The sequence below is a fragment of the Haemaphysalis longicornis genome, unplaced genomic scaffold (genome assembly GCF_048455015.1).
Source record: "Haemaphysalis longicornis isolate Haplotype H1 unplaced genomic scaffold, Haemaphysalis longicornis Haplotype H1 scaffold_10, whole genome shotgun sequence".
NCBI lineage: Eukaryota > Metazoa > Arthropoda > Arachnida > Ixodida > Ixodidae > Haemaphysalis > Haemaphysalis longicornis.
In genome coordinates, this window is record NW_027526204.1 from 124,437,558 (window position 1) to 124,448,995 (window position 11,438).

The 11,438-nt window shown below is 44.5% G+C and overlaps 1 protein-coding gene across 1 annotated transcript; it reads left to right on the forward strand.

Moving 5' to 3' along the window:
- The first annotated feature begins 374 nt into the window (after positions 1-374).
- Positions 375-11,220, forward strand: LOC144159245 (adenosine 5'-monophosphoramidase HINT3-like). Its single transcript, XM_077690616.1, has 6 exons — positions 375-608; positions 928-1,049; positions 1,216-1,333; positions 6,560-6,626; positions 7,354-7,480; positions 11,095-11,220. Exons 1-6 carry the CDS (start codon positions 545-547, stop codon positions 11,140-11,142), a joined length of 546 nt encoding a protein of 181 aa, XP_077546742.1. The 5' UTR covers positions 375-544; the 3' UTR covers positions 11,143-11,220.
- Positions 11,221-11,438: the final 218 nt, after the last annotated feature.

Sequence of the window (11,438 nt, forward strand, 5' to 3'; positions counted from 1 at the left end):
TAAATATTTAGCTAATTAAAGCCTGCCTAGGCTTTTGTGGAAACTGTCGTGAGAAATTTCCGACGGTAATTCTCACGGCTGCCGATTGGATTGCCACTCCTCTTCGTATCCGTTTCATTCCAGCCGTGCAGTATTTGCTTATTGGAGCAGCCACTGGAATCGAACGCTAACAGCTATTCTGCCCCGAAACAAACCCTCGACGCCTTTGACGCCGAAACCGAAACCGAAAAGAGAGGCGCTAGTGGCTGGCGGCGGTGGCGCCAGTGTCCTCTGCGAATAAAACTCCATGGCTCCAGGAAGTTGTTGTCCCAGCTGTCCCGCGATTATTTTGTTTCCTCGTACGCCGATCGTATCAAAATCCTCCCTGTTCTGTGTCGTAGCTGCCTGTTTCTCAAAGTATATTCCAACTACTACCGCTTCCTGGAAATCAGGTATTGTAGGATGAGTCTGGAAAGTCTGCGCCAAATAATATTTGAAAGGTTCTTTGGCTGGCGCACGTAACCTCTCAAACCGCCTGTCAGCGCGCTCGCTCTCTGCATAGTTAATGGTGCACATCGCAAAGTTCGTGAAGTCAATCAACCACCGGCGCTTACTGCATCAAAGTATGGGTAAGATGGCATGAATGCCAATTTTCATTCTTTGTGTCTTTATGCATTCACCGTGCTTAATTTGCGTTTATCTACCCACTCAACCGCTGTTCTTGAAAAAAAAAAAAAAAAACTTTAACCGAATTATAAGCTTGCCAAATTATGGTCATATTTTTGCTCATCAAAATGCCCAAATGGGAAATGTGCCCTGGCGTTTACTGTTGGCTCCTACAAATGTAAGCACCTGTGTGGCCTTCAACCTAATATGTTTTGGCGGGTTGCACTAATGCAATTAAAGCTTACGAAAAAAAATTACGTAACTCTGGATTGCTTTGCGTAGGTGCCCTTATGGGGAAAGCGTCTACAGACTCAACAGGCGAACCGGAGACCAGTAAGCAAGAGGGCTGCATATTCTGCAACATCGTCGAGGGGAAGGACCAAAAGACAACACTTCTCTACCAGGCGAGTTTGGAATCATAGGCTTCTTTCCTGCTCCCTGGTTTAGGGCAGACCTAAAGCGCTTCACTGACATTTTATTCATGTCCTTTGTTCTTCATTTCCTTGTTTTTTTTTTTTTTTTTTTGCAAAAATGAGTGCAATTGAGCTCGTTCTGTTTGCTTGTTTCTAGGACGAAGACTACGCTGTGTTTCCCGATATTCATCCTGCCGCAACGCACCACTACCTGATAGTTCCGAAGAAGCACTTCAAAAACGTCAAGTCACTAACGTACAATGATATACCTCTCCGTGAGTACATCCTCTGAGCACATCTGTGCTGTGCGCCAATATTAGATCCGTCACTGTCCCTGTACTCGATTTCACAGCTGGGACAGGTTGAGGATAGGCATTTTAACTGTACAACCACAGCTGTGTTCGATTCGTGTAATTCTCTTTGGTGGGATGTCGGCGAGAATTGGATGTGCTCGGGTCAGGCTGTGTAATAAAGGGGCCACGAAGCAAAAATACAACTTTGGTAAATTTGGGAGAACTAGCCTTTGCTAACTTAGTCAGCCACATTACAGCCACGAAAGAGATTTCTTTAATCGAAAAATAAACAAGGATTATCGACAACCTTTCAAATTCTGCACCACAGTAAGAGGATATGGGCACGTGTAGGCCAGCCCTAAAAACATACCGTATTTATTCAAATATAAGGCGAGGTTAATCTGTAGCCTCAAAGTCGGGCCCGACCATATATTCGAAGCTCAGTATATATATATATATATATATATATATAATATATCGTGCGAAAGCTTAGCGAGAGCCTCGGTTCTGGCAGCCTTGATGCCAAGGTAGCATAAGAGGGTTTCCCGCCAGTTACCCGCTTATGACAGGCTGTAGACGTTCGCGTCACGCCCCGGGGGTTGAAAAGAAGGTCCCCTTCTCCCCGTGCAGTCTGAGTGGCGCTGGCTACCACCCTCAAGCGTCCGATACAGTTATAGTAAATATAAATACCCCAGAAAGTGAAGGAGAGCACAGTCGCCCAGATAGCCGAATTGGTAAGGCATTCGAGATCTAATCGAAAGGCGTGGGTTCGGTCCCCACTCTGGGCGCGTGTTTTTCTTTCTTTCTTTCTCACGTAATTAATAAAATAAAAAAATAATGTAACGTCACTAACGGTAACAAATAGTCTAACCATTCCCCTATGCCTTCTTTGGCGTTGTGGACTGCCGGCGTTTCTTTCTGTATTTCCTAACGAGCCCCTCATTTCCAAACCTATATATATATATATGTATATATATATATATATATATTATATGGCGATTTTTTTTACTCCCCAATATACACTCTCACCTTATCATAGCCGCCTTATAATCGAATAGAAATGGTAGGTATCGGTGTTCTCACTGCACATTCAAGTCATACCATCAAATGAAGCTAAAGGTCTTACTACAGTCGCCCAGTAATATTTCTTGGCAGTGGTTGAGGTCGACGGCTGCGAATTGCACAAACAAGATGCTGTGATGGCAGGGAAATTGTGGAAAGTGGCTTGGTAGTCGCCACTGCTTTGTCTGTTATCAATAGTGCCTCGGATACTTGTGTGAAGCTTGTCACAAATTAGGTGCTCGTGTTATCGGAACAAAGGAATCTTTTCAATGAACCAAGCTTGTGTTCACCAGCCCCCAAAGCATTTCCCTAGCTGTAGTGCTTTGCATTATCTTATCTTTACGTGGCGCTTAAAGCGTCGAAAGCGCCTCCAGAAATCCATGCTCTTCCTTGTTGTAGGTCAGCCTCTTAACTGTAATGGATAGTCGCCCGATAGCTACAAAATTGAAGTCAGAGTCGAATTGCCATGACGTAGCTAGCCACAGCCTTGTCCTTATGCTACCGCCAGCTGTTTCGATGAGCCAAGTTTGTCATGCATTTTCAGCCCACTTGATGAGTCGGCAGTACGGACATAGTTGCCCAGACTATGTCTTCACAAGCGAACAAAGAGTGTTGTCCTGTGGCGGTATTCTCATGTTTGTCCGTTTTGAAAACGTCCGTTTTGTGGCGTTTTATTCTGACGTACTTCCAGTTGTAGGTGGGGTGGGCTTTGGGTTGACTTTTGCGCAACTGCTCTCGTAAACACATTTTATACGACTGAACACCAGCAAACCACAACAACAAGGCGAAAAATCGTCTGCTCCACATCGTCTGCTCCGAGAATTCGTCGGCTCATAGCTTCGCCGTGCTTGCATGGCATCACATCCGCGTGTTCACTTTTAGCCAATCAGAGCTTGCTCAAAACAGACACTTTTGGAACGGACACAAAATGGACAAAATGAGTATACTGCCCCTGGGCTAGGAAATTAGCATGTATATGCAGGCTGCAGACGACCCGCCGCGGTGGCTCAGTGGCTAAGGCGTTGCGCTGCTGAGCACGAGGTCGCGGGTTCGATTCCCGGCCGCGGCGGCCGCTTTTCTGATGGAGGCGAAAAGCAAAAACGCCCGTGTGTACGAGATTTCGGCGCACGATAAAGATCCCCAGGTGGTCAAAATTAATCCGGAGCCCTCCACTACGGCGCGCCTCATCGCCTGCGTTGCGTTGGCGCGTTAAACCCCACAATCAATCAATCAATCAGGCTGCAGACGACGTGAACTATGTTCCTATGTAGTGGCATGCACCCAGCTTACCTGTCTACATCATGGTTGAATGCAGGGCTGTTCGTCTAGCAAGACTTAGTGCAGTACAGCAGGAATAGTAGCCTGTTTGCACATCAGTATATTTAGATCTTAATGCAGGCATGCAGTCTTTTGTTCAATGCTCTTCTGCTTGTAGGTAATTGCGGTAGGAACATTCTTGCATTATAGCCAGAGAGAATGCTTTGCCAATATGATGACCTGCACAATGAGGATTTTGTATATACACCTGCTATTTTGTTGTTTTTTACTCTGAGTGTTTGTATGTCCCTGAAAAACGTGAACACACCGTGAGCTCGCTGCATGGAAGTCTCACATCAAGCACTTTTTTAAGGGCATCTTTTGAAATGGCTAATGGGGGCTTATACCGCAAGTGCATCCTGCATGGGTGTAGTATAGTTGTGTCTAACCTAACCTCTGTGACAAATACCACCGGCAAGTGTGGTCGGCAAAGGTGGCCAGCAAAATACCCTTCATGCTGGCTAGTCGTGTTCTGGTACACTGTAAATTAAAGGCAAGGCTACAGTGCAGCGATGTAAATTAATACGAGCGTACTGACTTTATGTAGCAGCAGGGAAAAAAATTCCTTAGACATTTTGCCTCCCATCTATGAGGCAAAACATCTAATTAATTTTTTTTTCTTATTTTTGTTCTCTCAAGTTGGTGTCTTGTTTTATACATGACGTGCATGCGTTGGTGTTGCTCATTTCTTGTCAGCTGATTCTTTTGGCTTGCTGTGTTGTTTTGAAAAGACTTTGATCATGTTTTTGTTTGCCTCAAACTAGAGCTTCCAGATCCTCACAGAACCAGTTCCCATTCTTGAACTGCGCATATACAGTGGAACCTGAACGAATATTGAAACTGAATGTTTTGAAATAATATTGATTCTGTTGAGCTCTCTGGACCCCTTATAATTTTTTTGTACGTGCTGTGCATTTTATACATTACATAATTGGTTGCATCAAATTGTTTCCGATCCCCTTCACAGTGGACATTAACTGTAGGTGTAAATCGAGATTTGTTTCTTTAATGTTTCATTTTGGTAGCTGAACTGGGCAGTCATTCTGTGATATAAAAAAAAAAAAGCTCGGTTCTTCTGTTCTCATGGATTTGTTAAGATTAGATACCACATCTCATATCAGTCGCGCTGGTAGCTGAATCAGTGCAACAAAGGTCTCTAAATAATCTCAGCAGCCATAGCTTTAGCTCGTTAACAGCTAATGTCATTCACTTTGAATGACATTAGATATGCCATGTGACAGGGGTATTACCCTGCCTGGCTCCTCATCCACTTTGGTTCAGCATGGAATCATCTTTTCATCAAAGAATGTCTAGGGGAAAATTTGTCTGCACATACTTGCATATTGGAACAATGACCAAGTTATTCTGTTGAGTTTGTGTTGCCGATTCCTGCTTAAAGGAGCACTGACACCAATTTTCGGCGTTAATATTATTGCACAGTTCGCTTCCTTCACTCAACATAATACCCTGGCTGAAATATGAGCGGCCTGCGACGCGAAGAACGTAGTTCAATTGGATCTCATTTATCGCGCCGACGGAGCAGCGCGCGGAGCGGCACTCAGCAAATGGACATCAGCGTGACGTCAATCCAAGAGCGGAAAAGAAGTGACGCGACAGCGCTCGTCAAAAACTCGTGACGTCCCTTCACGCGCGCGACCCCACGAGCGGCGAGCGGGCGCAACACCCTCTCAAGCGGGCGCCGGTGACGTCCGCACAAAGCGGTGACGTCTGTCCGGGAGTCTGTCATATGCGCCGTTCGGGATGAAAGCGCGGGAATTTGAAACAAACGATTTTCAGGCCGTTCAATGTAATTAACTATCGCGCGCTGAAGTATTTGAAGGGCTGTTTCGGGTTCGCCAGACCATTAAGCATCGATAAAAACAATAAAAGTGGAACATGAAATTTTCGTGTCAGTGCTCCTTTAAGTTTAAACTGCCACCTGCTCATCTGCCTACCTCTTGCATTCAGGCGATGGCAGAGGATTATCTGTGCACAGAGCGCTGGTTTCACCTGAACAGAAGTATTCACTGCAATGCATTGTTGTGCGATGTGGCCCTGAGGCTGCATGACTTCTCTGTTGTGTTTGTTTTCACAAAATGCTTAAAAATGTAGCAGTGATAATTTATGCCCGTAAACTTGAAAAGGTTGACACTTCACTCCAAGGAGTGGCAGTCGTAGCCCTTTGAACTCTTAGATAGCTTGTTTTCCTCCCAAGCAGTATACCTCTAACCAGCCAAGAGAATTTTCGTGTCCGCATCAGCAGAAAACTCCCGGGCTACTACTGACTACACAAACAAACATCCCAGGCTACTACTGGCTACACCCAGGCTACACAAACTACTGGCACCGCCCGCTAGGGATCGAACCTGGACCCGAAGAGAAGCTACGCCCACACGTGGAGATGGGGAGACCGACAGTAGTTTGGATTCAGTGTCTGGGGAGGGGGGGGGGGGACGCTTTTTTGAGGCGACACATGAAACAAGAGTAAGGGGGAGGCAGTGAGATAGATGACGCCATAGCCGCGTGTGCCGCCCTTCTCCTCACTTTTCGAAAGACGCTCCTCTCCGTTTTCTTTCTTCTGATGCTGCTGCGTTCGGGATGCCACCCCGGTGAATCCCAGGTAACGGCAGGCAGAGTCTCTGGTTTCACTCTTTGTAGAGCCATGTGTGTGAATTCAAGTGATTCCGCATGGGTAATTGTTGCAGGTGTCATTTACAGCTTTGCAGTCCAACCGTCTTCACAGCGTGGATTGGAGCCAATATATTTTTTTTTTTTTTTCTACGTTGAGTTCTTTCCATGTAACGAAGCTTTGCTGTCTGTTTCTTTCAGTGAATCGCCTAGTCGAGATCGGCAAGCAAGTGCTGGAGCAGCGTGGGGGAAGCGTGGATTCTTCAAGGTGTGTGGTTCTCTGAAAGCAGAGCAAAATTTTGGAAAGAAATGTGTGGGAACAGAGGTGTCTGGCTTTAGTCGCTAATCAGCGCAAGTCGATAAGGCATCATTTCACAGCTGCAAATGCTCTTGTTTGTTTTTACTAATTAGCGCATAAGATGTCACGTTCATTGCGTCATTTAAGGTTAGATTCCCATTTTTAACCACTTCATCATTACTTGGGGTTAGATGACAGGTAAGTTATGTGATATTTTGTTAAGAGGGATTCTTGAATTTATGGGGCCAAATCTTTGGAGGTTTGTGGGCGTTACAATAAAAAAAAAGTACCGTAAAGTGCGTGTGTGTGTCTCCCCTTTCCCTAATTCCTTCGTCAATTCAGTCATACGCAGGCTGTTTTATTGGAACTTCAGCCACGAGGCTAAAATTGATGAAAGCAGCATCCCACACAAATCTGTTCATAAATATACGTGCAACATAGATAAGTGACAATAGCATTACTAGAAAAATGTTTTGGGTAATGCGTGTATGCCTATATGAAACAATCATCCAACCTCTCCTAAAGGATGTCATCCTCAAATCAGCTTCATGATAGTTGTCCTCAGTTGCATGCTTGCCGTGGCTACAGAAGCAGTTTTAAGTCCCAGGCACGTATTTTTCAAGACGGCGGCCTAGTAGAACTTTAGGAGGAAGTCACGTGACATAAGCACGTATCTGTCGTCGCCTGGCCGCCACAGGATGGGCTTCCACTGGCCTCCGTTCACGAGCATCTCGCACCTGCACCTGCACGTGATTGCGCCCACAGCGGAGATGTCCACCTTGGGTCGTATCATCTTCAGGCCTGGCTCGGCTTGGTTCAGCACGGTGAGAGGGTCGACACCCCTTAGACGAGACGGCCTGGAGAATATCTCCCCTGCCCTGGTCACGGAAGCAAGCCAGTCAGATAATAACTGCCATAAATACGCGAGAAAGCATCATGAGCCATTCCGCTCTGTGTAGGTGGATGGCGAGAGAAACTTGTTAGCTCTCGACGTAGAGGTGACACATAATTCAGGTGAAGGGTGGGAGACAGTTGTATTCTTCTCGAGCATTGATGGCAATCATCCCTAAGGAAGACGCATGAATGCACACACTTTTAGTTTGACTCTACTGATCCTGTGAATGATGCCTAGTAATGGCAGCTAATCCAGTCCAGACCAGTCATGGGCACGTTACCAGTAAAAAGTAACAGTGTTACAGTTACGGTTACTTTAGCCAAAAAAGTAACTCTGTTACTGTTAGTTACTGAGTTTCCAAGCGTAACTTGTTACAGTTACATCACCAAGTGACGGAGTTACATCACTATACATTAGTTACATCACAACCAAGTGACGGAGTTTATTTGACAGAAACACACGAAGACATGTGGCCGTACTCAAAATTGCTCATGATAAAACCCTAGAATAAGGAAACATAAAAGGGGACACACTCAAGCCCAACACCAACAATCGTGTACACCTCATTTTGTTGCATCAACTTTTTTGTTAATGCACCCTTGGTGTGGGGAAATTTATTTGCAAAAATCTTTGTAACTTAAGATTTGTTGTTTCTCAAAGTTAGCATCCGTGAGTTATACCCGTGCTACACTAGCATATGTCGTTTGAACCAAATGTCATTTGACTCAAATGCCAAGTTGTGCTGCTGCACTAGGTTTTGAAATGCCATTCAGCTCAAATGACGTTCGAGCCAAATGAGCACCGAGAGAGACATGTGGGATTTCAAATGCCATTTCTAGCACTCTCGTACGCAGCGTCTTCGATCGGCAATAAAAAATATAATGCTTCCATACATAAAGCAAACAAAATATTTTTGTTTGTAGAACTTTGTTCACTGTTGATATGAAATCAACATATTTAATTTTCATACTCTCAATACCAGTGGTTCAGTTGCAAAAAAAATAAATAAAACTATACAAACAGCCACCACATTAGAGCCATATTTTACTGCCTTAGACTGCTCCTAATTAGATTGTTGTATTATTGTATGAAAACGGAACGGGGTAACAACAGCGCCACTCCAGCACGGCGAGCAATTGTGAAAGCTTTCAAATGCCATCGAAATTGTAGTGTAGCACAGCGGATTCTGAATGGCATTCAAAGTACCCCATTTGAGTCAAACGACATTTGGTTCAAATGACGTTTTCGGACCCTAGCATAGCCGGGGTATTACCCTCTTTTCAGAGGTCTGATTGCCGGTTTCGTGTTCTTTCTCTTCTTCCTGGTTGGCTCAAGACAAAAGAGAAGTTGAGAAATCGCCCTAAGGGCCGACCTCCGTCCTCGGTCTTCTTCTGGGAAAATAATAAACGTCCTCTCCTAAACTGTGAGAAGAGCAGTGTTGTAGAAATGTTCAAGGGGAGAGAGGGTATTGCGAAGAAGATGGTCCAAGAAAATGGAAAGCGCAATCTGTATGTCGTCCTTTAACGATTGTTGCTGTGGGATAATTTTTATAAAAAGCAAAGTAATTGTAATAGTATTTCCCGTTATATTTACTGTGTAAAAAAAGTAACAGTGTTGCAGTTACAAGTTTCTCTGACTTAAGGGGGCCCACTGGCCTTATTAGAAACTCGTTCTTTGCTTTCCAACGAAATCTTGGAATCTTGGTGAAATGGCAGTTTTCTTAGCCAATTTCAAATATCCAATTAGTTTTGATGTAGGGTATTTAGTGTCCGAGATAATTAAAAATATTCCTTGATTGTTCTTGAGAACAATAGCAAAAAACTAATCAACAAGAAATTACCAGGTATAAATAGATGCCAGCAGTTGTGAAGAATGAAGTGTGAGAGTTTTTTTTTTTTTTTTTTTTGCAATCGCATACAGTTTACATCGGTTCTATCTTCTAGGCTAGAAGTACTCCTGCTAACCAAATAAAAATAACGCTAATTAAACAACTACCGAAGCGCAAAATGCAAAATCTGATTCCTTTATTGGATGGTTTAAACATTCAGCTTTATGCTGCAAAAGAAATTCTTTCTAGCTGCCCTACATGCTGGGATGTCCCTCAAGAATTTGCTATCACTGCAATACCGTTCATGGTGAAAAAACAAAAAAAAAATAATAGAAACCGTTATTTTTTTTTTTTCATCGAAATCGGGCCTGTGCAATTTTTAGAAGTACCTGGTACTGTTCAAATACAATTAATTAACTTTTCTGAGGAAAAACTGTGCAAACTAAGGAAAAAGTGATACCTAAAAAATGCTTTGTTTCGACGCTGCGGATTGTGTACTGGTTTTCGCCACTTCAGGGACAGTACCTTTCCTGCAACCGATAAACATATCATTTCACGTTATGAACTGTATTCACGGACAAACACCTGAAAAAATTGCCTTTTTAGCGGAACTTGTTTTATTACTACTACTACTATTATTGTTATTTTATTCGTTGGGGTTACAGAACGGTCGTGTCACCGCCGCCATGTATCGCGTGGCAACGAAGGAGGCAATAAATTTACATTTGTTAAGTTTTATGTATAGAGTATTGATTAAACTAGACTTTTTTTTTTTTTTTTCGAAAAATATACACGGCGGCATGCCCCGCATCTTGCACACGCCATGTTTGAATGTCGCGCGCTCGAACGCGCCCTCCCCCGCCCGGCCGACATTTCGCGCTCCTTCTAATTGTGGGGTTCTGACCTGCGAATACTGCGGAGATTTGCTAAGTAAAGGTGAAAACATGACTTATGTATTCTGCTCTACGGCAACCTTCCCGGTTATTTCGCGCGCCCGCGGGAGCCGATCGCAAAGGTTAATCGATTAATCCACGCAAGGTGCGCGCCGAAAATGCAAGCATGCCCTACACCCCCTTATTTTGAAGGCCAAGAACGCGCACGCTTTTCGTGGCACGTTCTGCGCTAATTTACGTCTATCGAAGGCTTACTCAGCGGTCAGGCACTCGGCATACTCTGGTTTACGTTTACGCAAACTTGCACAGTGCGGGCTTAATTTGCTCTGACTGATACCTTTCATTGTGGTGTAATTCATTCGCTCATTGTAGGTTTCATTGAGCATGTCGATTTTCCAATTTTATTTATTTAATTTTAATTACTCATTTGGTTTTTAAGCCGAGTGAGTTTACGAGCAAATTAAACTTCCCCGAGCTGGGTAAAAGAAATATGAAACCGATCTTAGAACTTTCCAGACTTCCGTTCATGGTTGGAGTACAGTGTTGTTATTTAGTTTAGCTAGGCTTGCGTAATCCGCAGCGTCATTATTAAATTAGGTGTTTAACTTTTACCTGGTAAAATCCCGGCGCTGACATCGTACGAAGCTCGCCCCCCCCCCCCCCCCCCCCCCCCCCCGCCGGGATTCCTCCGTCAAGCATTCGCGAGTGTGCGTACCAAAAATTTGACGTCCTCTGGACGTAGACTGGATGATCGTTTGTTGTTGGGATGTCTTGAGGACATCTTGCGGTAATTTGGGATATATTTGACCCTGTTCATTGCAGGTCGAGGACACTGTAGCCTACCTGGAACGCGCGCGACCAGCATCCTGACTGCACCGCCCGCCACTATACAGCACCAGTTACTTTGTTTGTTGTTTAATAAAGTTGCTACTAGGATTCCGCCAAGAATAGGGGTCAAAACACTACCCTGGGGAACCCCCCTCGAGACGCTTCTTTTTTCGCTTAGCACATGTCTCCCCAATCGTACTTGCATGTAGCGGTCTGTGAGAAAGCCGTGAACGAAGCGAAGGTTTCCTGACACCTATCAGCTAGCTAGGTGTCAGCTAGCAGCTAGCAACTGCAGCTACCTGGTCACGCCGATTTTGACTGGCTGCGAAGAAAGCGAA

Bases quoted from the DNA above. Each gene is read 5' to 3' on its own strand.
- LOC144159245 (XM_077690616.1), top strand. From the start codon at position 545: ATGGTGCACATCGCAAAGTTCGTGAAGTCAATCAACCACCGGCGCTTA. The intron at 609-927 runs GTAAGATGGCAT...TGCTTTGCGTAG, and splicing joins CTTACTGCATCAAAGTATGG to GTGCCCTTATGGGGAAAGCG. The intron at 6,627-7,353 runs GTGTGTGGTTCT...TGGCCGCCACAG, and splicing joins GGAAGCGTGGATTCTTCAAG to GATGGGCTTCCACTGGCCTC.